The sequence below is a fragment of the Mauremys mutica genome, chromosome 14 (genome assembly GCF_020497125.1).
Source record: "Mauremys mutica isolate MM-2020 ecotype Southern chromosome 14, ASM2049712v1, whole genome shotgun sequence".
Lineage (NCBI taxonomy): Eukaryota > Metazoa > Chordata > Testudines > Geoemydidae > Mauremys > Mauremys mutica.
The window spans coordinates 42,943,582-42,970,157 of NC_059085.1; the positions used below are offsets into that span (position 1 = coordinate 42,943,582).

Here is a 26,576-nt window from a genome sequence, read left to right on the forward strand (position 1 = left end):
CGGATGAAAGGCCGATATGGCCACCAAATGCACCTGATGGAGGCGGGAGCTAACCCTGGGGTCCTACGGGACAGGAGATAATCGAGAATGAATTGGATCGATGTGGGTGATGGGGAAGTTCCCCGCTCCCCCGCCCACCTAGAGACCCTGCTAGACCATTTGGCCAGGTATGTCCGTCATGTGGACGGCTTTCTGCTTTCCAAAAGAACTCGTTTGACATTCTCCGAACACCTCCCCTCCTCCTCCTCATCTGACCACGGAGCAACCACGCTGGCAGGTGAAGTGCGGCCAGGTTGGGGTGGAGGAAGCATCCCCCTTCCTGGGAGAGGAGATCCCAGCAAAGCGACAGCCTCCACGGAGGAGCCGCTAAGAGTTGCATGAGGGTCCCGTACCAGTGTTGACGGGCCCATCCGGAGTTATGAGGATGACCAGCGTCCTGTCTGCTTTTACTTTTTGCAGGACTTTGCCTATCAGGCATAGAAAAGTTGGCCTGACCACCGAAGGAGGAAGGCGTCCAAGATCGCCCTTCTTCCCACCCCTCCCCGGGAGCAGAACTGGGGGTTCTAGGCAGTTGCAAAGAGGTCGACCTGGGGAACTGCCCACTCTCGGAAGAGCTGTAGGGCAACCTCCCAGTGGAGTGACTACTTGTACTGGTATGAAAAAAACCCCGCTGAAGTGATCGGCCTGCACATTGCAGGTGCCGGGTAGGTGGAAGGCTCGCAGGGAGATATTGTGGGCTATACAGAACTCCCATAAGCTCAGGCTTCCAGGCATAGGGCCGAGGAACGTGTTCCTCCCTGTCTGTTGATGTAATACATCATAGCCATATTGTCCCGTGAGGATTCTGATCACCTTTCCTGTGAAGGTGCCCCCTGAAGGCCACGCACGCCAGCCGTATCGCCCTGAGCTCCATGACATTTATGTGTAGTGATAATTCTGAGGCCGACCGTCTCCCTTGGGTCTGAACGCTCCCTATGTGGGCTCCCCAGCTCAGATCCGAGGCATCCGACACCAGGTCTAGTGAGGGGGAGATTTCTCGGAAAGGGACCCCCTGCAGCATGTTGCCTGGGAGGGACCACCATTGTAGGGCAGAAACTACCTGGGATGGTATCGTGACAACCTTGTCCAGCCCGTCCCGAGCCTGGGAATACTGGGAGGCCAGCCAGAGCTGGAGGGGCCTCATTCTGAGCCTAGTATGCCAAATCACGGACGTGCATGCCGCCATGTGACCGAGGATCTGAAGGCATACCCTCGCCGTCGTCACTGGGAAGGCCGCGACTGAGGCGATGAGACGTTTTAGGGTCTCGAACCTGTCCTGGGGAAGAGGCGCTGTGGCCTCTAATGAGTCCCGTAGAGCCCCTATGAACTGTATGCATTGAACCAGGGCTAACATAGACTTGGCCTCGTTTACCACTAGGCCGAGATCTGCACACGTGGACAGAAGAAGTCCCACCTGGGCCTCTACCCAGGACCGAGAATTGACCTTGAGAAGCCAACCATCCAGGTAAGGGAAAATTTTTACCCCTTTCCTCCGGAGATAGGCTGCTACCACCGCCATGCATTTGGTGAAAACTCTGGGGGCCGTGGAAAGGCCAAACGGAAAGACCGTGAACTGATAATGGTCCCCCCCTACCAGGAATTGGAGGAAACACCTGTGTCCCTCGAAAATATGGATATGGAAGTATGCGTCCTGGAGGTCCAGGGCCGCAAACCAATCCCCCTGTAGCAGATCATGAAACTGTTGAGATCCCGGTGGTCTAAGATGGGCCTGAGCCCCCCTTTTGCCTTCGGGATCAGGAAATACCAGGAATAGAAGCCCTTGTTCTGGAATTCTACCGGTACCCTTTCCACTGCCCTCAGGTGCAGGAGGCACGCCACCTCCTGTACTAGGAGGTGGTCATGCTCCAGGTCCCTGAGGCTCATCCAGTGCGGGGTGGGGGGTGAAGTGAACAGCAATGTGTAGTCCTTGGAAAAAGTGTTGAGGACCCATTGGTCTGACGTTATCCGGGACCACTCCACTCAGAAGGCAAATAAATGGCTGCAGAACACAAACTTTATTAACCGGGGGGTCGTGGCCTCCCGCAAAGAGTCACAATTGCCTCTTTCCCTGCCTTTTGCCCTTCGAAGGGTCAGGCCGCGGGGCTGAGTGGGACTGATGCTGGGACCTGCATGTCTGTTCCCTCGGTCTCTTGGGTGGGGGCTCGTATCTGCCCCTAGCAGGAGGAGCCGAAGTTTGCCGCCTAGGTTTGTCCTTCACCGGAGTGACGTACAGGCCCAAGGTTTGCAGGGTTGTATGGGAGTCTTTCATCCCATGCAGGTGGACATCAGTTTAGTCCGCAAACAACGCTTTCCCGTCGAAGGGAAGGTCCTGCATCAAGGACTGGGACTCTGCGGACAGTCCGGACAGGAGAAGCCACAACGCCCTGCGCATGGATATGGCAGAGGCCATCGAACGGGCTGCTGTGTCTGCTACGTCTGATGCTGCCTGGAGGGCTGCTTTTGCCGCTGACGCTCCTTCCTCTACCAGAGCCCTGAACTCCTTTTTGTCCCGCTCCAGGAGGAGAGGTTCGAACTTTGGTAGGGACCCCCATAGATTAAAGTCATATCGACTTAGAAAGGCTTGATGATTGGCCACCTTGAGCTGGAAACTCGCTGAGGAATAAACCTTCCTGCCAAATGTGTTCAGTCTCCTGACATCTTTGTCCCTAGGGGTGGGCACGGGCTGATGTTCCCGGTGGTTTACTGACTCTACCACTAGGGAGTTAGGTCCTGGGTGGGAGTACAGGTATTTGTTGCCCTTAGCTGGCACGAAGTATTTCCTCTCTGCTTTCTTGGAGATGGGGGCCAAGGAAGCTGGGGTTTGCCACAGGGTAGTCGAGATATTGGCTACCCCCGGTGAAGAGGTAGGGCCACACGGCTCGGTGCAAGGATGACAGTACATTAAAGAGAGAGTCAGACGGCTCCTCCATCTCCTCAGCCTGGAGCTGGAGATTGGATGCCACCCGCTTGAGGATCTCTTGGTGAGCCTTGAAGTCCTCTTGGGGGACAGGTGGCACAGCTATGGTATCCTCCGGCACTGGTGAGGGGACTGGCACGGAGCCTAGGGCATCGGACGGTACCGGTGGGTCGATCTCCAGGTCAGAGTCTGGGCGTGGTGCTGTTGGCTTGGGACCTGTTGATTTCTCCCTCTGACATGGAGGGGAGGCCGAAGGAGCCTGAGACATTCCGGCCACCGAGCGGGGTCTCGCCTGGGCAGGGATCTGTGGCCACGGAGCCCACTGACACCACTGCCCTTGCCACAGTGTTCTGTGCCACTGACCGACTTGGGTGCCGGGCAGTGCAGCTTGCTCTCGCAGAGCCACACGATTTGGAGACAGGTGGCTGAGTGCCGATGCGGAGGTCGCAGACGACCGCAGGGTACCGTAGGAGTGACGTGAGCGACGGTGCCCTCCACATGACCAGGACCTCGAGGATGAAGATCGGTACCTGTCCATGTTGCTCCTGTACTCGCCCCGGCAGCCGGAGCTACGACGCTTTGGTGCCGGTGAATCGCGAGATGAGTCCCGTGTGCGATGTCTGGTAGAGCGGGAGCTCGAGTTGGAGCATCTACGTTGGCAGTGACGAGATCAGCTTCGATAGCTTCGACGCGAAGAGGAGCGTCAGCGCCGCTTATCCCGGTGCCCGTGTCCCTGGTCACAGGGTGCAGAGGAGCCCCGAGGCTCCCTCGTGGACGGTGAGCCAGTCAGCCTAAGTGAGGTAGAGGGCTGGCGAAAGCTGCGGGAAGACCACATCGAGCGGTCCTGGGAACGGGGACTGTGCCGCGTCGGGGAGGGTTGTTGTGCTCCCAGTGGCGGCTTCCCTCGAGACCGGGGGCCCATCTCAGGCGGCGCCCTGGGTACCAGTAGAGTTAAAATGTCACGCGTGGCCTGGGGAGGCATGCACGGACGGGACGGGCTGCTCCGCTCAACGTAAGCTGGAGGCCTGGGTCCCGAGGGGGATCGTGGGCTGCCCAGCTCGGGTCGGCCTCACCCCTATCTTTCTCTCAGCGTCACTGAGTCTTCCCTTGCTTCTTCAGAGGGGAGCAGAGCCGGCTAGAGGAGGGGACTTCGCTCCATATCGAGGAACCGGTGCCGGGCGCCGAATCCGTGTGGCGTGCCAAGGTCAGCAGTGATTCCATTAAGAGAGCGCCAAGTCTAATGTCCCTCTCCCTCTTAGTCCGCGGTTTGAAAGTTCTACAGATCCTACAGTGCTCCCTTACGTGGGTCTCGCCCAAGCAGCGGAGACACTGGGTGTGTGGATCACTTCTTGGCACAGAACTGTGACAGGAGTCACACGACTTGAAGCCTGGGGTATGGGGCATGCCCCGAGCCCAGATGACTAACTGGAGAAAGAAGAACTGTACAACTAAGGCTAATGGGAGAAGCTGCAGCAAGGCTGGAGCACGAAGTTCCAGCTACCTTCACTGGTGGCAAGAAGGAACTGAGGGTGGGGGGAGTGCGCTGCTCCCCTTACAGTGCGATACAGAGGCGCCACTCCAGGGGTCGCAGTGGTGCTCCCCCTCTACAGGTACTGCTTAAGGAAACATTTCTGGCACCGGTGCATGTGGCGAGCATGCACACCTACTGTGGAATACACATGAGCAATCACTCGAAGAAGAAGCCACAGTTATCTCTAGAACAAGCTAATTTCTCTCTACTGCAAATACCGCTAAGCACTGATACAGTATTGACGGTGATATAAGTCTGCTTAATTTAGTCAAGCAAATATATACTCCTGACTGGCTGTAAAATAAGGGTCTGTCACATACATGTAGTAAAGATAAGGGGTTAAATTACAGAGGGCAGATTAAATTCAGAGCACAGATAACATCGAAAGTCTGGGAGCAGCCATTTGCAACACCATATGCACCTGTATGACGTGGCTCCGTAACAGTTATTTTTTCACTTAGGGCTCAAATTGGGTCAACTTGCTGCAGCTCAACAAAACTTTTTTTTTTTTTTTGAGGTTACCATCTCCAAAAATCTAAGTTTTCATGGGGAAAAATTCTTTAGCTCTTATAGTTGCAAAAATGACCCTGAAGGCATGAACAAAGTGCAAACCGATGCAAAGGAATATAGACTTCTGGCAGATGGGAGTGAGTTCTTGGATTTGGGTACAAACATACCCTGAACTATTGATACCACCACTCATGTGCTACTTAGAACTGCACTGAAGTTGCATTTTCACTGTATAGTTCACAAAACTGACCCACTTTCCAATCTCTTATGCAAAGATTTGCATTACCAGACGATGGAAATCCCCAAAGCCATTTGTGCTTCAAACTGGATCGATAGCCTTTCAGATTGCAATACTAAAGACAAATAAGCAGTGATGAACAAGAACAACCTTTACAAACTGGACTGACCATGCCAAGTCTTTTCTGAACTGCACCATGCATCAATTCAGGGAGGGAAAGCTGTCTCCTGTATCACAAAAAATAAAACCATAAAGAGCAAATGCCTTGACAAAGGAAGTTTAGCCACATGTTCGGAATGACCGTACTTCATCCAATTCATATCAGGATAGCTGTTATTTGTATTGTGGTAGTGCCTAGAGGCCCCAACTAAGATTGGGGCCCATTGTGCAAAGCGCTATACTCACACATAGTAAGACAGTCCCTGTCTACAATCTAAACAGACAAGCAAGGCAAATGGTGGGAGGAAGGGGGAACCTTTTACAAATGGGGAATCCAGGGACAGAGGGAGGAGGTGTCTTGCCCCAGGACACATGGAATATACTGGCATAGCTGAGAACTGAGTCTAGCTCCTGCGTCCCAGTCGAAAGCCCTAACAATAAGACCATGCTTCTTTCTTTTCCAGGGCCAAAATACAAATACAAAAGCACATATGGAAACAGAAGGGCTGTTTTTAAAAGCCATGCTATTTGCTGCCACGCTAGTGATCACAAGTAACATTTTCAGAAGCACCTAAGAAACTTAGAAGCCCAAGTTGCATTGTTAAAAGTGACATAGCTGCTTAGGTATCAATGTCTCATTAAAAGTCAATGGGACTTTGTCATATGAGGCGGCAAAGGCTCTTTTGAAAATGGGACTAAGGCTTCAAGAGCACAGAAGAGACTTAGAAAACTTTACCTCACAGCTAAGAGGAGATCACTTAGTTAGTCCCACGTGTCCCCAGCTTCTCCCCTCCAACCACTGCTTTCCAGTCCTTACCCACTTGTGGCTGGGTGACAGCGACCTTTCTTCCAGTTAAGTCTGATGAGACTCCTTTCAAAGACCATCTCTGCCGTGGCCTAAATTGGTTGTGAAGGTCACTGTGGAGCAAAGTGGTGCGCACTCACCACGGCCTGTGGAATGGAGGGGTTGTGGTGGAATTCCCCATCACTGGCGATTTTTAAGTTGAGATTGGATGTTTTTCTTAAAAAAGAGGCTCTACTTCCGGCTCAGCTATTGGACTCAAAGCAGGATTAATCAAGGGAAGTCCTATAATCTGTGTTATGCAGGACATCAAACCAGACGATCGCAATGGTCTCTTCTAGTCTTAAAAATCTATAAATCTCTGGAAAACATGGCCACTTCTCTAATGCAGCCCCAGACCTTAATCTACACAAATTGTTAGTGCCCAGCAAGTGGGGTGTAAATCCAACTCTCACTAGCCGGCCATGCCCTAACTGCCTGTGTGGATCCTGCTGTTGTGCACTGAAAGTTCCCTAATGCACTTTGATCTACCCCGCTTTGAAGCAGGAAGTCTGGAATGGGGATCTGTAAAGACTTTGTGAGGAAATGTCACATCCAGGCTGTGTCTAAGGCGTGGTCTACACCTAAAACTTAGGTCAACCTAGCAATGGCACTCAGGGATGTGACTTCACACCTCGAGAGATGTAGTGAAGCCAACCAGTGCCTCATAGTCACTGTCAGATTGATGGAAGAACTCTATTGACCTAGCTTCTGCCTCTCAAGGGGGTGAATTTACAGCAACAGAAATATCACTGTAGCACTTGCAGTGTGAACAAAGCCTATGTCTTGCAGATTCTCTCTCAATAACATCTCTAAGATGCAGCCTTTCCTATCCACACAGGTAAAATGCTCATCATCTTGCACCTTGATTACTATAATATCCTTCTCTCTGACCTTGACAAACACCATCTTCTACTGCTCATATCCATGTATAATGCTGCTGCAAAGATCATCTTCCTATCTGATTGCTTTGACCATGTAATTCCTCTCTTGCGTCCCTCCCTCTTCTCTAGGATAACAAACAGAAGCTGCCTGTTTTCACTTTCAGGGCCTAGCCTCACTTTATCACCTCTCATCCAGTATCGAAAGGTTGATTCCTGCCTCCAATCAAGCCCGTGATAGCAGCCTCCATCGCCCACTTGTTACATTTTCAAACCACCACCTTCACGCTCTCTCCCACGCTGCCCTGCGTGCCTGGGAGGAGCTCCCCGTAAACGGCTGCAAAACTAACTCATCCTCCTTCAAATCTCTCCTGAAAACTTTTCTTTGCCAGGAAGCCTATAAAAAGCTTGGCAGTGATTGGCTGGGGTGTGCTAAGAGCACAGGCTGCCATGCTGACCACGTCTCCTAGTTCCCTTACATTCTTCCATCACAGAGGAAGACAACAGAGGGGGCAAAGTTTTCAAATACATCCTGGCCACCAGGGTTTGACGCAGAGACAACTCATGCCTGCTGACGGGGGGAGGGAGGACAATTTAAGGGGGGGGGGGCGTGCATGTCATCACCCCACGTGTCGCCTCTGGGAGGAACCTTCCAGCCCCACCTCCTGGGCTAGGGCAGCCAATCCCACTGGCTCCTGGAGGGCTGGGGCGACAGGAGTGGGGAGCATGTGCCTCTGGACCCGGCCATGGAGACTCTCATGCTCTCACAGTCACCTCAGCAAGTGAAGGGGCGCGGGCAATGCCTCTACCTCTGGCTGAGCAGAGGCCCGGGAACTTGCTCCTGGAGCCTTTCCCAGAGACCCCTCACCCTGCACCCAGCCTGGGGCCACCGCGCTCTCCCTGCCAGAGTTACCGGGTGGAGGGAGGGGACCCTCTGTCCTTCTCCTGCTGTGCTTCCCTCCAGCATCATTCTGGCTTACTTGGCCCCTGGCCCCAGAAGACAGGCCTGGGCAGGGAGTGGAGGGGGCAGGCCACCACTGCCTCCCCAGCCAGGCTCTTGTGCTGACAGCCGCTGTGCTGCACAGATAGCGTGACCCAGAGCGGCCACCTTCACCCGGTGGGAGAAGCGTCTCCGTCCCACCCAGACCTGGCTGTCAGGGAGAGGGGCCGAGCAAGCCGGAAATGTGCCCGGGGGCAAGGGAGACACACATACACACCCACCCAGCAGGCTGAGCACACCAATCCCTGCAAAGGCAGCTTGGCACTCGCAGAAATCGGGGGGAGTGGGGGAGTTGAGGACCCTCACCTTCCAGTTAGAGAACTAGTCTTTAAGCTAACTCACTCCCCTGCCTGCAGCAGAATAACTGAGATATGAGAAGCTACTAAATGGTCCGTGCTGAAGGATACTAAGGGGTGAGAGCTGGGGGGGGGGGGGGGCTAGCTCTCCCACTTCTCAATTAGCTCTGCAACTAAAAGGGAACAGGTTTATGCGGCTTCAACATAGCAAGGGCCTGCTGCAAAGAGGGCAGCTGGAGTCAGGCTCTAACATCCTGCAGCACAGAACCTGTAGATAGGTACTGAGGCATTCAGCCCATGGGATAGTCTAGCCAGTAATAAATGTCTGAACACGCTATGCACTCTACATTTTGTTTAGAGTTGGTGTCTCAAAATGTAACAATTTAAGGGCTGTTAGTTTAATTTTAAAACAACTGTTCGTGTTAAGGTCACACTGAGGAGAAAAGATTTTAAATGTTAATAAAGTTACTGTTTTGCCATTTTATATTTCAATCATGATTCTATTGAAATTATATTTCAATTAATTATAAAGTGTATATAATGCCCAGCCAGTCCCTTGATGTGACTTAGTTTATCCAGAAGGCACTGACCCATGAAGCCACCTTAAGACACCTCAGCTACCTTCCTAGACAGAGCAGGAGGCAGAATCGCTCCAGGCACCAGCCCAGCAAGCAGGTGCTTGGGGCGGCCCCTGGAAGGGGATGGCACGTCTGTCTCTTTGGTGGTAATTCGGCGGCGGGTCCCTCAGTCCGTGTCGGAGGGAAGGACCTACCGCTGAATTGCTTCCGAAGAATGAAGCGGCGGCATTAGAGTTCCCGATCGCAATCGCGGGGTTTTTTTGTTTTTTGTTTTGCGCTTGAGGCAGCAAAAACTATGGAGCCAGCCCTGGCTAGAGGAGTTACAGGCTGAGGCATCTGAAATTGTTGACAAATACAAGATAAATTAGAAGTTGCCACCTCCCTGAAGTGTACCCACAACAATCTCTGGAAGCAGAAACTGCTTGTACCCAAAGTCGCTGTTCCACCCTTACAGAGTTAACTAGAAAGTGATCATGGGCGCCAACTTATATGGGCTCATGGAGCTAAAGCCCCAGGAATATTCACAATCAGGGGCTCTGCTCCACCAATATTTGGAGCTAGGTTTCGCCCCTTTAAATCCCAGCCGCAGCCGGGAGTCAGAGGGCTCTGGGCTGCCCGCTGCTGCGGGGAGCCCAGAGCCTTTTAAATCCCAGCCGCGGCCAGGAATCAGAGGGCTCTGGGCTGCCGGGAGCAGCAGGGAGCCCAGAGCCTTTTAAATCCCAGCCGCAGCTGGGAATCAGAGGGCTCCGGGCTACTTGCAACCGCGGGGAGCCCAGAGCCCTTTAAATCTCAGCCGTGGCCGGGAATCAGAGGGCTCTGGGCTGCCTGCAACCGCAGGGAGCCCAGAGCCCTTTAAATCCCAGCCGCGGCTGGGAATCAGAGGGCTCTGGGCTGCCTGCAACCGCGGGGAGCCCAGAGCCCTTTAAATCCCAACCGCGGCCGGGAATCAGAGGGCTCTGGGCTGCCGGCAGCAGCGGGGAGCCCAGAGCCTTTTAAATCCCAGCCGCGGCCGGGAATCAGAGGGCTCTGGGCTGCCCGCAGGGGCAGAGAGCCCAGAGCCCTTTGAATGCCAGCCGCGGCGGCTGGGATTTAAAGGGCTCAGGGCTCCCCGCGGCTGCCAGCAGCTCAGAGCCCTTTGAATCCCAGCCCCTGGCCGCTGATTGCCCCCTCCCCAGACCCCTGCCCCAACTGCCTCCCAGGACCCCCACCCCCTATCTAAGCACCACTGGTCCTTGCCCCCCGATTACCGACTCCCGAGACAACTGCCCCTAACTGACCCTTGGGACCCCAGCCCCTATCTAAGCCTCCCTTCTCCTTGTCCCCAACTGCCCCCTCCTGAGACCCCACCCAACTTCCCCCCAGGACCCCACCCCCTACCTGTCCCCCGATAAACCCCCTGGACCCCCATGCCTATCCAATTGCTGCCTGTCCCCTGACTGCCCCTCTGAACCTCTGCCCCATCCAACCCCCCCTGCTCCTTGTCCCTTGACTGGCCCCTGGAAACCCCTACCCCTTCTCCAACCTTGTAATCTTGTGGCACTGACGCGTTGTAGCTTCATTTTATATCGGCTTACAGGGCGGGAGCGGGGGGGCACCACCATTTTGGGCCCCACCAAAAATTATACAAACCTGCCGCCTATGAAAGTGATGATTTGTTGTACAATATCCTTCAGCCAATTAACCTGAATCTCAGCTCAATCCCTAGTGGACAATAGTCTTCAAATTTCTTCACAGGTTGAGAAGACCAGAATTAAGGAAGCCAAGAGACTGTACTCTCTGTCCCCACTAAATAATGTTGTCCCACGAGGTCTGCATTGAGGCTTTTGGTGGGCAGTGTAGAAACAATGTCCTCGTTACTCAGCCACAGGAAACTAAGCTACAGTTCCCAGCATTCCTATTCATAATATTAGTCAAATGACTCCAGGGCAGGTAAGTGAAGTGCAGCCTTTTGTTCAAACTTCTGGGTGCAATAAAATGGCGGCTGAATCGTACTATAACTGTTCCCTGTGCCCTCTGATGCACCTGCTCCATACACGGCCCTAACAGAACCTCAGCTTCATATTCCGTGTAACCAGCACTACTGGCTTCCAGCCTCATTGCCAGGAAGCAGTCAGGGTGAATTCTGATATCTTCACTGGACACCCCACAGTAGCACTTTGCAGCCACTTCTCCACATTCAAGACGATTGTGCCCCATTTTGGCAGTCTTCCCCATAAGCCCCTTGCTGTGTCCTAGCAGGCGCCTGCCTGGGAATGGCGCACATTTTCCAGCATGCCTCATGCAAACAGGTTTAACTATGCCCTTGCAGAGCAAGAGAAAGGGAACTGGGCAGATGCTACCAAGCCATCTGATATTTGACTCCCACCTAAAATGCTGTAGTTGGTCGTCATCTCTGCCTTTCTCCTCTTGCCACTTCAGGTGACAACCGCAAAATCCTTTCTGGGCTGAATGGTCAATAAAACTATTCAACATTCACAAAATTCCAGGGCATGTTGTCAATTGTAAAGAAGCCAACAGAGTAAGGCTGTGCTAGGAACCAAGGTAACGATCAGCCCTGGAGAATCTATGAACTCCCAGCAAGCAGTCATCTCCTTGCTACTGGAATGCTGAAAACCTTCTGCAATTGAGCAGTGTCTTTGCTAGATCCCATTCTGCAGCACTCCCTGCACCCCTGCAGCCTGGGTTCTAATATTGAGTGGGAAGAGGAGAGCTGGCGTTCAGACACTACAGTGATAATCACAGTCTAGATCGATTAAACAGCATTAGCACTGCTCCAAACGCTGCAGTTACTGTGGAAGGCAGAGCACACTGCTGGAAAGTGCAAGTCATTCTTATAAATGCATCAGAAACAATACTATGGGAGCTCCAATGAGGGAAAGGGATCAGGGAAAGGAGAGGAAAAGATGTGAGGAAAGAAAACCAGCAACATGGAAATGTGGAGGGAAAGTTAGTGAGAAAGGGAAAGACAGAGGATCGGAGAACAAGAGGCAACATCTTGTTTGCTAATGAAGCTCTGATTCCCATATCAGGCAGGAGAAGTTCAAACAGCTTCAGAGGTAGGAAATGCTGGGACAAACTGGGTCAGGGGACAGGAGGAGACTGGGAAATATCGGTGTCTATAGTGGACTAACAGTTTTCAATACACAGAGATTTTGAATTTTAATTAAAAACGGCTTTTTATACACAATTTCTCAACAATAGATGCTGCCTATAGACTTTATTGTAATCCAGTGAGATACTGCTAAGGACCATCAAAAAGCTGGAGGGCAGGGGATGGAGCTCAGGTACGGGGCAAACTGAGCAGAATTTATGCTGGGGGTGAAATAGAAAAGAAAAAGCATCCTTAAACTCCCATTTCATTTCAGTAACCTCATCTGCAATTCTTAGCACAGATCAAACCTCAGAAGCCTTAATTAAAATCCAAACAGCAAAATTTTCAGCAGAGCTACTGAAATACCCACACCTGGTCAACCATTAATTAGAGCATATCAGACTTCCATGTGTGCTCAGCACAGCTGAGATTCTTACATGGATACTGCATTTGTGGGCACAAGAACAGTATGCACAAAGGGATAAGTTCCTCCCTTACAGACATTCAGACAGTACTTCTGATTTCAGGCAGTTACTTGTCCCTGCAATGGTTCTTTAAGATAGAAAACTTTAAAATTCACAATCATTTTACTGAACACCCTTCCGAAGTGTCACCTACAGCACTGTCTCAAATCACTGCTATTCAGCTCCAGTACCTCGCAATGGGTATTACAGACTGGGAGACGTGGGCCAAAGTGAAGCACATTGTAAGCTGAGTCCTTATCAGCTGGCATGTCACCACTGTACAAATATTGTCTGATTCAGATTCAACATCATCTGCTGATACAGGGTGTTGGGCAATCTCTTAGCACAACAACTACTGGAGTGGCTTATAAATGGCTGGACGCTGCCCAGTCCTGGCCTCTCACGGTGAACCTGCCCTCTCTAAAGTCAGGTGAATATGAAAAAACCATCACGCTACCTTTTTCCCCGTTTGTTTCTCCACCATGTCGTTGCTGAGAGAGAAATCGTCTGACTGTGGTGTTTTAGAACACCCACCCTTGGGCATCGTTCTGCCTTCCTTACTTGATCTTCATTTATGCTGCCATCGCCTCGTCATCAACCGTCTGTTTAGAGAGAAAAATCAGAAGAATTAGAGAATTTATAAAGAAAACGAGAAAATACAGGATAACTGCTGTGCTGGGCTCCCAGATCAGGTACAAGCATCCACGCATCCCACTCAAGGTTGGGCCAATCTGCCATGGGCCCCAGATGCAATTTGGAAGGGAGCAAAGAGCCACCTGCATTTTAAGTATTGGGCTGCTTCTGAGAGACTGCTTAATGTAATTTATCTTGGAGGCACCAGGGCTAGTCATCGCGATGGGCTAGACTCAAACGGAAAGTGATACCCTTACTTTCTGGCTACAGAACTGATCTTAATTCCCACGTGGGGCTTCTCTCAGCTACAGCAGCCTCCACCCCAGTAAACTAATGCCCCAGGGCTTGTAAAGGTGGGCCCTATGTACAGGTATTTTTGGCACTTAGGTAACTATTTGTGCCTATGGAGTTTATCATCAGTTCTATGATTTTTTTCTGGTATTCAAGAGACCAATACATAAAGCAATTAACATGTGGTGAATTACAAAGTCTACTTATAAAATATGCCTTTTGTATTGGCCTGCTTCTCATCTCTAGAGAAAAACAGAGGATGCGAACACAAGGTACAATGTTCCCTGCAAGGTTTTCAGAGAAGCCGCCCCAAGCCAAGCCCTTTCAGTCTCAGCACTGCCATTGTGCCTGGGCCTAGGTAAGGCACAATTCAGGAGAACAACAAAGAGCTCTGTTGCCCGTGCCATGTGTTGCCTGGTTACAGAGCTGAAAAGACAACTGACATCTGAAATACACAGAAGTATGTGTTGTAACCAAGATCAGAAATGTGGTCTGGAGCCAGGACAGGCAAGGCCTTTTAGGGAACAAAAATATCTCCTCTCCTGAAGTTAGAGGCTAAAAAGCATCAGCACAACAGTATACTTCAGAATAGCGACCCAAATCGAGTCCAAAAGCAAAAATCTTATTGTACTTAGGCTGAAACGATAAACAGGCGTCATTTGAAAAATCTTCTACCGGTTAATTGCCACCTGATGGCATAACACATTGCACCCATTAACTTTCTGCTGTTTTTTTTTTTAAAGGTACAATTGCAGGAAATTGTCCAGGAACAGAGTAATTCCAGAACGCCATCCCCAGTCTGGGAATTTTGTGGGTGGGGACAAGAGAGAACAGAACTGAGATGGGGGAAAGCAAAACCTCAGACCAAGTTTTTGGGTGCCTAAAAAGCCACAGCTTGAAATGGTTTGAATCAGTTAGGTGTTTAGTTCCATCTACTGACTTCATGCAGATGACTAAATACCTATCAGATTCATGGCTTCTGTTCTGTTTATTTTGTGTCTGGACAATGAGCCACCAATTCAGCACCTCTGACCAGCATTACATTCTGCTGCAAAGATTATCTTCCTAGCCCATTGCTTTGACCAGGTCACTCCTCTCTTTGCATCTGTCCACAGGCTCCCTCTTCTCTATCATATCATATGTAAGCTACCTGTCTTCGCTCTCAAGGCCCTTCACCACCTATTCCCACCCTACCTAGCATATCTCATTCAGTATCGAAAGTTCAACTCCTGCCTCTAACTGGCTCATGGTACTAGCCTCCATCACCTCCTTGTTAAATTTTCAAACAATCACATTCATGCTTTCTCTTATGCTGCCTGCAGCTCATGCTCAGGCAGAGCTCGCGGTAAACATCTGCAAAACTAACTCCTCCTCCAAATCTCTCCTTAAAACTCTCCTCTGCCAAGAAGCCTACAAAAAAAACCTTGGCGGTATTTAGGCTGGTGGTGTGCTAAGACCACCCACCGCCTGTCATGCTGACCAAGATTGTCTCATCGCTCCCTTGTACTCCCCCATCTGTGTCCATCTCTTGTCTTATACTTAGATTGGAAGCTCTTTGGGGCAGGGGCTGTCTTTTTGTGCTATGTCTGTACAACCTGTAGCGCCAGGGGGCTCTTGTCCTGAGTACTACTGTAACAGAAATAATAATATGACATTTACTTTAGACAAAGTCTATGGAAAGCTCTTCATTTGTAAACATGTCTATAAACTATAAACCCTACCTAGTCCACTGACCATAGGCTTTTCAGAGTTGTTTTTCAAACTTATAAAAACGCTCCATGCCCCTTTTGTAGCCCTACAGCAGCAGACGTTAACCAACCAAATGCTATGTATCCACAGATAATGCTGAGATGTTATAACAAAACATGGCTTTCTTCAGAGCAGCCATCTTAGTTTCTGTTCTTAACACAGGTGACTATGGAGAAATTATCCATATTTAGGAAATGAAAAAGGCACCAGAGGCCTCCTTAGCTGTGGCTCCCAGCCCCAAGTGAAGGTAGTTGTGTCGGGAAGCCTTGCTATGCTGGGTACCAGAGATGCACAGTAAGGACATTTCACCGCTTCTTTCTAAAATCAAGGAAGCTGGAATGACACTCCTCACTCAGTAGGGAAACCGGGGAGCAGAACATGCAAAGGAGGCTGAAAAGCCTCTCCCATCACTGGCCCTGGAAAGGATGAGTGGCGAGGAATCCAGCAGATTGGTAACATCAAAACTGACATTACTATTAACATTAAAGTGAAATACACCAAAAAACTTCACCATAATTTTCAGAGTAGCATGACCGTCCAACACATGGACGTTTCTATAGTCCCACTACATAGCGCTGCAAAGGCATGAAGCCCATGGTGAACATAGCAGCTCATATCAAAATGCTGACAAAAAATGACTAGAAACAGTATTTTAAAAAGGTGAGCTAGTTTTCACTGGGCATTATAGGTTGGAAAGAGTAACTATTGGGATTCATAAAACCCAGAGTCAAGACTGAGCCAGTCCTTGGTACTATGACAGACCAGCATTACTGATTTGGTCTGCACAGATTAGGCAGAATATAAACTTTAATGTTAAAAAAAAAAGATTTTGAGCCTTCATGAAGTGGAGAAAACCATGCACACATGACCTGCTGCAGTGATTTCAGGCACTTCTTAGATCCTCAGGACTCTGAACTGCAGGATTGTTCTCTACAGACTATTCTCTGGTGTTCTGTCTGGTATCAAGGTTGCCATCATTTCCACCTGAAGCAAAACTCAGTGTAAGTGTGAAAGCTTGTCTCTCTCACCAACAGAAGCTGGTCCAGTAAAAGTCATTATCTCCCCCACCTTGTCTCACCACTTCCACTGGTACGTTATTTACAACCTCCCAAATCTCAGCAGTGGAGAGTTTTCTCTGATTTGCCCAGCCTACATATTCCTTTCTTAATTTCATCCCATTAGTCCGAGTTATAACCCAGGACTTGAGCTGAGTCCCACTAACAAGGAAAAGGGAACATGAGTGTTTGCAGGCAGGGGGACACTGGGGGTGATGAGTCGGACATGGGTAGAGCTCCACCACTCCAGTGCTTGCATGGGGTCACAAGCTGTCATTTGAGCATATGCACTTCAACAACAGTATGAACATCTACGCAATGGAGATACAAAGCATTTGGTGTCAATGATAGAAATTCAGTTTTAGTCTACACAGGATATTAAACCATATGGCACACTGAACAGCTTCACTTGCTGTAGTTCTATTAATGCATGAACCGGCATGCATGGGATCAGGGCAGTGACATTGTGCCCTGTAACACAGACTATGTCAAATTACAAACCAGGTCCAATTTAGGATTCCATTTCAAATGCCTCACTAAATTTGGGTTTTATGGTCATGCGTACCGTCAATTTATTCTTGAAAAAATCTGTCCACACTGGCTGTCATTGTGTCTGTTTGTAACCAGGGTAGATACCTATTCACGTGGAGCTTGGAAAACCTGTTTAACTGAGAAAAGGCCAGACGGGTGCCAGATTAATTCCGCACCCCTTCTGTTCATCTAGCTGACTCATTACACTTGGAAAGCTGGCTGCCTCTTCATGTAAACAGAGCACTGGCCTATTTAACAGCTTGGAGGGAGTATTATATTTGCACAACAATTACCAATAATGCTTGCAATCCTCATTTCATTTTTAAGCACAGTTAATAGAAGTCAGAGGGGTGGTTCAAATGCCCAATTTGTAAGAGCTACCCCCAAGATAAAAGGAGTGAAGGCCGTGGCTGACATATGCATGCAAGCAGGAACAGCGGAGGGATGTTAGTATTACATATAATTTGGCTCCAATCCCTCCTAATCTGAAAACTGGACAAACCACCCATTCTACTACACTGCTTTAAACTTTACTTTAAACTACAGGAGACAATTATCAACATTCCTATTTTGTAAACAATTAACTAAGCTCCTTGAACCAGATGATTACACTTCTGTCACACAATAAGGAAGTGGGAGACCAAGCGAGCACAACGTAATAAAATCCCTAACATTTCCAGAACAACAAAAGAAACTGTTTACATGTGGCAGGCAGCCAAGCTACTGGACTCCACCAACCCAGGCGCAAACAAGTGCATACCAGCCTTTTCAACCTGGTTCCCATAGACATTTGCAAATCATTTTTATACAGAGGTTTCAATGCCTCCCCCAGGGAAAGAGGGTAAGGGGCAGGGGTAAAACGTCCTAAGACATAGCAAGCCTGTAAATTACAGCTGACTGCTGGGTCATGAAACCCTATTACAGGCAATAGAGATCAGTAAAGCTGGCTATGAGACTAAGAAATATCTGAGTGTCCCTCAGGCCCCTTAGTATAAGCACAGTTATTTTTGTCCTCTCTGCTTTTTCTCCACAGGAATGAACACAATACTTTTCAAACTTTTACCACCACCCACTAAAATAAAAAAGTATGTCACAGCAAACAGCATTTCTGTATCCATTCGCTTCTCTCATCGCCCTCCACCGCCGCTACCGAGCCTGTTTGCCATCATCTGCTCCAAGTACCGCAGAGACTTCCTCCACAACACAACCTGGTTTATAGGGGGTCAGAACGGTTTGGCAAGCATCTCTCTCTGCCCCCGCCTAGTACACTGTCATGCTATTCTGCAGCCAGCAGATCCGGAGGGAACCATGCAGAAATTGAAACATTTGGTGGCCTTATAAGGAACAGATCTGGGTATTTGCCTATGGAGTCTTCCACTAACAAATCTGAACTCCACTACAAAATGAGGCTAGTTTCCATGGGGAGACACCATCCTCTCTCCTCTATTGGAGGCACAAGCCAGGCAGGCCACAGAATTTTTATTTTCCCCAAGACGTGTCAAATCCAGAGCTGCATAATCAATCCCAACATCTCGATGGGTGACCTCAAAATGGGATGGAGCCAAAAAGGAAAAATTAACTGTACTTCCAAAAATGCACTATTATGAAACAAGTGTTCCCCGTCCCTCCTCATTTTAAAAACAACATTTACATTTGATGAGGCCCAGTTGTTGTTATGAAGTTGGAGGGGAGGGCATGCAATAGTATGGGACACGCAGAATTTCAAGGGCCTCCCTTAAGACAGAATTGGGCTCCCTGTCATCCTTGCTGCTACAGCGATGACAGACTTATTTAGGATTGGCAGAAATGTATCCAGCTGGGCTCTCTGAAAGCACTACTCTGATTTCTCACAGCCACCCAGTATGATAATAACGTGCTTTTTTATATAAGGGAAATCTATTTTGTACCTAGAGTTCATCTGCCAATAATGCATATTTATCCACAGTATTTTTTACTTTTCCTTTTACAGACACAGCTGTGCTGGATCTTATACTGGTTACTTGTGAATACATATGATGATGAGAGGTCTTAGTATATTTTCATGTGCATAATATATATACTGTACATAGAAAGGATGGGCTGCCAACATTTTATATACATGTGTTTTGATTATTAAATATTGTTTTTAAAGACAAATATCAATAATTGTGCAAATGTCTTGTTAAACATTAAACTCTGAAAGAGAGCTTGAATCATTTCTTCCCAGGCACAAAGTGTGGTGAAGCTGCAGTTAAGGCTGACCAGAAACAACATTAACCTTTTACGGAAATAACAATTTAAAAAAATATTAAATTTTTGAAAGCCTGGAAAACTACACCTGAGGTTCTACTTACAAACCCCCAACCTTGGAGTGTTAAATGTGCTTTACACGTAGTGTGAGTTTTATACAGGTGTTTCCAATAACAATTGGGATTCTTCCTCCCCACACTTCATCTTTACTTTATCTTGTATATCCCATAATGTAAAGAACTGGGAGTAGGAGGTTTGTATCTGTGGATGAACTAGATACAGCGAAAGGTACATGTATAATTGATTATTAGTTATTCTTGGGGAACGGAGAATAATTATTGTCCTTTCTATGCTCTGGTTAGATTCAGGAAGTGGAAAGTCCATCTTTTTCTATAGTTGTGTAAGGGTATAAGAAGGCAGGAGTGCTTTGAGCTAAGCAATGTAAACACAGGTGCAGTTCAGTTTGGTTTGAATAATATTATAGCATGTAATCACAAAGATTAAGAATAAGATATTCTAGCATAATGGATACTGATGAAATGAATCTATGCATTTTTAGAGAATAAAGGTGTCTCTAAGTTTCCAGTTGTTCTGAAAGTAACTGTTAGGGGGTTGCGTTAAGGCTGTTTGGGTGACCTTAACTGTAGGTTACCAAGCTTTCAACTCCAGCTTAATGTATTTTTGCCTGGTTCCTCAGGTTTTCTTTTTAAATATATAACAAATTCAGGAACTGGTCTGAAATCAACAAGATTACATTCAAAATAGAGCAAGGTACTACACTTAGGAAGGAAAAAGTAAAAGCACAACTACAAAATGGGGAATAACTGGCTAGGTGGTAGTACTGTTGAAAAGGATCTGGGGTTATAGTGGATCACAAACTGAATATGAGTCAACGTGACGCAACTGCAAAAAAGGCTAATATCATTCCAGGATGTATTAACATCAGTGTCTGATGTAGGACACAGAAGGGAATTGTCCCACTCTACTCGACACTGCTGAGGCTTCAGCTGGGGTACTGTGTCCAATTCAGGGAGCCACATTTTAGGAAATGTGGACAAATTGGAGAGAGCCCAGAGAGCAACAAAACAAACAAAATGATAAAAGGTTTTGAAAACTTGACCTATTAGGAAATGTTGAAAACTGGGCATGTTTATTCTTGAGAAAAGACGACTGAGAAGGGCTCTGATAACAGTCTCCAAATATGGCTGTTATAAAGAGGACAGTGATCAATTGTTCTCCATGGCCACAGAAGGTGCGACAAGAAATACTGGTCTTAATTTGCAGTAAGGGAGATTTAGGTTAGATATTCTAACTCTAAGGATAGTTAAGTTCTGGAACAGGCTTCCAAGGGAGGTTGTGGACTCCCCATCGTTGGAGGTTTTTAAGAACAGGTTGGACAGACACCTGACAGTTCCAGTCTAGGTTTACTAGGTCTTGCCATAGCGCAGGGGGCTGTGCTTGATGGCCCCTCAAGGTCCCTTCCAGCCTGACATTTCTGTGATTCTATATGAGAAATGCTCCGTGGCAGAAATCCTGGCAGGGACTACCCATTCCTTCTCAGACTGCCTCTCTCTGTCCTCATGTGTCTTCCTTTCTCCTATTCTCCAGATCAATCCCTGTCCCTCTAAGATGACTTTTCCTCTCCCATTCTTTGCACTCCTACCCCCTTCCACACACACACTGCTGATGCTTTTATAATTAACATCTGTATCTGGGTTAGTTTCCATGGGGTGATGGAGACTCAAGTGAGCCATGTTATTTAGGCACCCCCCCCCCAAATTGCTACTTTCAGAACAACTGGAAACTTAGAGGCACCTTTATTCGCTAACAATGCATAGATCTATTTCTTCAGTGTCCATCATGCTAGAATATCTTATTCTTAATCTTTGCGATTACATGAAGACCTGATTACAACAGACATCCCCTCAACAAAGTGAAAGGAAGGGTCCAGGACCTTAACAGCACTTTCTGAAGAGCCTAGCAACCGTGCATGTCTTATTATGTACGTGGAAATGGTTATTAGTACTTCAGTCATTTCCTCACCACGTTGAGGTTTAATTCAAGTCTTACCCCTATTTATTGGGCATTTTACAAAACTGAGACACACTGAAATGAGAGAGAGAAGCTCAGATTGCCACGCTACTTTGCGTACCTTGCTATGCACAGAGGACTTAAGGAACACAATCAAGGTTATGTTAAAAACTTCATATAAATTGAGAAAAGTAAGGCTCCTAGACAGTTCTGTCATGGTAACTTATTGCAATAGCAATTCTTGACAACCAGTTAAATTTAACCACAAAAAATCCACACAAAGGTTTGATTGTTATTTTCTATCCTAACACATGTGCACTGGGCATCAGTTTAGTGTCACTGCTGGAAACTTCCAACCATGTACAACACCACCCAGAAAAATCCAGACAGGACCACTCTCACAGTGTACATCACAGCTTAAAACAAAGAGCCCTGATAGCACCCCTTAAAATTACTGGCCACGGTTTTGCCCGTATGGTTTCTTGAGCATCCAGTTTTCTCACAATCTCGTCACCTCAATTATCCACATGCAGTTGCAACTGGATGATACTGCTACATTTTTGGACATCACTGACTGGCTCGCAACTGGTCAGTTACAAAATTCCCTTTTGTTACAGTTGGTTCTCTGCTTTCCAAGAACAGAATCAGCTGCTGTGAGGAAATCTTCAGCATAGCTCGACTATTTACAGGAAGGCTGGGACAGCTTGGGGTCCATCTGTGCCACATCTTATGTCATGCCAGAGGACCTGATTACAACCCCCTCAGTAAGGTTAAAGGAACGGTCCAGGACGTTAACAAAATTGAACTAAAGCCTTCAAGAGTCCAAGGCTTTAGCATTGTGTGGGTCCCTTCCACACTACAAAAATGGATTCATGCATTAATCGTATAAGAGAACTAGTTTGATTCTTGATCTTCCTAATAAAAGTTTTGCAGTTCAGCCGGCATATTCTTATTGTTACTGGGTAACAATTAAAAGAACCAACTCTCTCTGGTAAAGTATATTCCATGGACCACACACAGCTGGTGGATAATCGTCAACAACACTATTTTCAAACAGTCCACACAATAAATATTCTGAATAAGTTATAGTCAATTAAAGAAAGCGAAAAAATAAGTGGCCAGCGCTACTGTAATTCCTCTCATGTACCCACAGGTGAATCTGGCTTTGGTGGCTAGCCATGAAGACTGAAGGCTTCTGTTCATGGAACTGCCTGGAAGGGAGCAGGGCCAGCTTTCAGCAGCGTGCTGCATGCTGGAGGGATCTCCTCTAGGAGAGTGGGGAATTCTCCACACTGGCTGTGGTTTGACCCATCTACTGAAACTCAACAAGAGTGCATATTAGCATCAACTGTGGTGGTGAGTTTTGGGACAGACACTAGACTGAGACCACCAATTTATTTCACAAAGGTAACAATGGACAACAATCCACAATCTGTTACAAAACTCACAGAAATCAATGGGAAGAATTCCACTGACTTCAACAGGCTGGGGATGAGGCTCTCAGGTCGAGGGGTGGATTCTAAAAGGCAGCCTAGATTAGACGCGAGGCTCCACATTTCATTTCACTTGCATCCTTCACTCCCTTAATATGTTTGTGTAAAAAGAGAAAAAGCAGCTGTTAAAACAGCAGAAACAGGAGAGTGCTTCCTAGTGGTTAAAGCACAGGACTGGGAATCAGGACAACTGATCTCTGTTCCTGGCTCTGCCAATGACTGGCCCTGAAATCTCTCTGAACCTCAGCTCACTCATCTGCAAAGGAGGATAATGCCACTGCTCTTCAGAGGTACTGAAGCTTAGCGCTTGTAAAGTGCTTTGAGACCCTCCAAATAATGAAATTCAGTGAGGACAAATGCAAAGTACTCCACTTAGGAAGGAACAATCAGTTGCACACATACAAAATGGGAAATGACTTCTTAGGAAGGAGAACTGCGGAAAGGGATCTGGGGGCCATAGGAGATCACAAGCTAAATACGAGTCAACAGTGTAACACTGTTGCAAAAAAAGCAAACAACGTTCTGAGATGCATTAGCACAAAGGCGGGCAAACTATGGCCCTCGGGCCACATCTGGCCTGCGGGACCGTCCTGCCCAGCCGGGGAGCCTAGCCCCAGGCCCCTCCCCTGCTGTCCCTCCCTGCCCCGCAGAGCCACGCTGCTGCACGGGCAGCGCTCTGGGTGGCAGAGCTGGGCGCTCCTGCCGAGCAGAGCAGCAGCGTGTCTGGCTCCGGCTGGCGCGGCACCCAGGCATGCTGCTCTGCATGCTCTGCTCAGCATGGTAAGTGGGCCGGGGCCAGCGGTTGTATAAGGGGCAGGGGGCCCCGGGGGGAGTGACGGGACAGGGGGGAGCGCTTGACCGGGGAGGAGGTTAGGGGTGGTGGTGGTCAGGGGACGGGGAACAGGGGGGTTGGATAGGCATGGGGTTCCAGGGGGTCTGTCAGGGGGGTGGGGATGTGGATAGGATGAGGGCAGTCAGAGGACTGGGAGCAGGGGGGTTGGATGGGGGGTCCCTGGAGGCAGGGCCGGCTTTAGGCCAATTCCACCAATTCCCCCGAATCGGGCCCCGCGCCTAAGAGGGCCCCGTGCCCAGTGGCAGAGTCACCGGGGGGTGGGGCAAGTGGCCAAGAATCCCTTCCCTGGCTAGAGGCTCCTTTAAAATTTTTACTCACCTGGCAGCGCTCCGGGTCCTCAGCGGCGGGTCCTTCACTCGCTCCGGGTCTTCAGCAGCACTTCAGCGGCAGATCCTTCAGTGCCACCGAAGACCTGGAGCGAGTGAAGGACCCGCTGCCGAAGACTAGGAGCACCGCCCGGTGAGTACAAGCGCCACGTGGGGGTTTTTTTGGTTTTTTTTAACGTGTGTGTGTTTTTTTCTTTTTTCTCTTTTTTTTTTTTTAGTCATCCCTGCCGGGGCCCCGTCGAAACTGTTCGAATCGGGCCCCGCGCTTCCTAAAGCCGGCCCTGCCTGGAGGGGGCAGTCAGGGGACAAGAGCAGGGGGGGTTGGATGGGTCAGAGGTTCTGAAGGGAGTAGTCAGGGGGCAGGAAGTGGGAGGGGGCAGATAGGGGGCAGGGGCCAGGGTGTTTGGGGAGGCACAGCCTTTCCTACCCAGTCCTCCATTCAGTTTTGCAACCCCAATGTGGCCCTCAGGCCAAAACGTTTGCCCACCCCTGCATTAGTAGAAGTGTTGTAAGCAAGACACGAGATGTAATTCTTCTGCTCTACTCCGTGCTGATTAGGCCTCAACTGGAGCACTGTGTCCAGTTCTGGGTGCCACATTTCAGGAGAAAGTCCAGAGAAGAGCAACAAAAATGATTAAAAGGCTAAAAAACATGACCTATGAAGGAAGATTGAAAAAACTGGGCTTGTTTAGTCTGGAGAAGAGAAGACTGAGGGGGGACATGATAACAGTTTTCAAGTACATAAAAGGTTGTTACAAGGAAGAGAGAAAAATTGTTCTCCTCAACCTCTGAGGATAGACAAGAAGCAATGGACTTAAATTGCAGCAAGGGAGGCTTAGGTTGGACATTAGAAAAAACTTCCTGCCAGGGTAGTTAAGCATTGGAATAAATTGCCTGAAGAGGCTGTGGAGTCTCCATGGTTGGAGGTTTCTAAGACCAGGTTAGACAAAACCTGTCAGGGATGGTCTAGATAACACTTAGTCCTGCCATGCGTGCAGGGGACTGGACTAGATGACCACTCCAGGTCCCTTCCAGCCCTGCAATTCTATGATTCTAAGTAAAGGTTCTATACACATGCAACATGATATCTTATTTCTCAGTTACTGAGTCTGGACTTAAGGAACAAGGTATGAAAACTAGTCAGATAAGAAATCCACTCCTTAAGACTGGTTGCCACTGGAGAGCCTGGGTTCATTTAAAATAATAATTGGGGCTAAGAACACCCATGTTTCTTTATTTTGTAACATAAAATTCACTAAGCTGTGGACTGGATCCTCACCATCCCCAGAGTGAATCCAAGTCTGCAACTCATTTGAGGGCTCTGCTGACAACAAGTAGAAGAAATGCAGCTCAAGTGGTTTATGAGTAGCAGAGCCCTGAGAATGAACTCGGCCTTGTATTCGCTTTGATGACTCCTATTGGTATAACAGTGGGGTTTTGTTTGGTTTAGTTTCTGAAATCTCAATGGTTTTAATAGCAAGTCTCCTGGTTTGCAGGAGAGCAAGCCAGGACAGGCTGCCAGCAGTAGAGCTCCCCTATTGTCACTTCCTACACACAAGCTAAGATCAGAAGAAAGGGGGTGAAACAGGCAAGGTTGGAGGGAGAGGTGCGCTGATGCACAGGCGTAAGGCTGCTAACACTACAGTACTAGGATCCTTGCACTGAGATGCAGAAATACACATTTATTAGCAGCTGTATGACTTCTCTTGAGAGGACAGAACATTAACTGTAGCATTGTTATTCCAATGTTTTTTGCGGGGGTTGTGAACTCACATTTTCAAGATGGAAGAACACTTCGCGATAACTCACAGAGGTTACTGAGAATTCTTTGTCCTCCATCTGGTACGGAATACATAAGAATGAATGAAGGGATATCAGAGATTCAACCCACAGTGTACCATGGAACTCTGAGTTGCAGCTGTTCTGTATACCCTGGCGAGCCAAGTGATAGATAGCTCAAGACCAGCCTCAGACATACCTGTATGTACACAGGGGCAGCCATGTTTTATAATCTCCTATGAAGAGACTTTCCATAAATCAAATTGCATTTACAGAACCATGGCAGAAAGGACTGACTAAAAAGATGTTTGTTTTGCAACTGTAGTTTCTTTCTTGAGCCAATGTTCCTGCAGGTGCACTGCCTTTCCTCCTATACTCCTGATCTGCATACTTTTCATTTTCCTCATTCCTGGCACTAGCTGCTTATCACAAGCAGGGCTTGCTAGCTGAACACTATTTTAATAGAAAGCTATTACGTCAGCGTACACAAGTGCCATCTGTTTTTTCCTTACGGAAAGCTGAAGCTCTGAGAGCTATCAGAATGTTATGGATTTGTGCTTCTTATTTTGAGCCACCTGAACATTATAGGCCTCTATATTGGTGTATTTCCACCACAAAAAGCTTGTGTTTAGATTCTACTCTCCTGGAGGAAAAACACAAGGGTGCCCACATTTACACAAAGGAAAGTTGCTCAAGAAAAACACACTTGTTCACCGTGTGCACTGAACATGCCTGAGTTTCACTGGTATCCCACTATAGTAAGGCAGAGTGGCCTCCCTCCAAACTGAAGAGTGAGGGACTGATACACTCCCCCTGGTGAGTGGAGCTAAATCTGCCCCACCCATCTCACCGGAAGTCCGGGGGCAGAACAGAAAGTATGAAAGGAGAGCTCTGAAGCTCAATTGGGGCTGGACCATAGGAGGGAGCAGACCTCTCTTCCAGCAAGCAGTGACCTCTACAGGATCCCGAACTAGCACCCGAATGGAGCTGTGTCCAGCTGTTGGAGGAGACAAAAGTCCCTGAGGAGGGACTCAAGTGTCCACCAGAGGCAACAAGACAGT

General features: G+C 48.4%; 1 protein-coding gene across 4 annotated transcripts in view; it reads right to left on the reverse strand.

The window, feature by feature from the left end:
* The window catches only part of ANKRD11 (ankyrin repeat domain 11), a 224,688-nt gene that overhangs the window by 52,577 nt on the left and 145,535 nt on the right, over nt 1–26,576 (reverse strand). For 3 of the 4 annotated variants that reach the window (XM_044986830.1, XM_044986831.1, XM_044986832.1), the window contains one exon: nt 13,003–13,147. In XM_044986830.1, coding sequence (XP_044842765.1) covers nt 13,003–13,089 — 87 coding nt within the window. In that variant the 5' untranslated portion in view covers nt 13,090–13,147. Of the gene's footprint in view, nt 1–13,002; nt 13,148–16,087; nt 16,185–26,576 lie in introns of those variants that run through there. The other variant, XM_044986833.1, reaches the window with a different exon arrangement.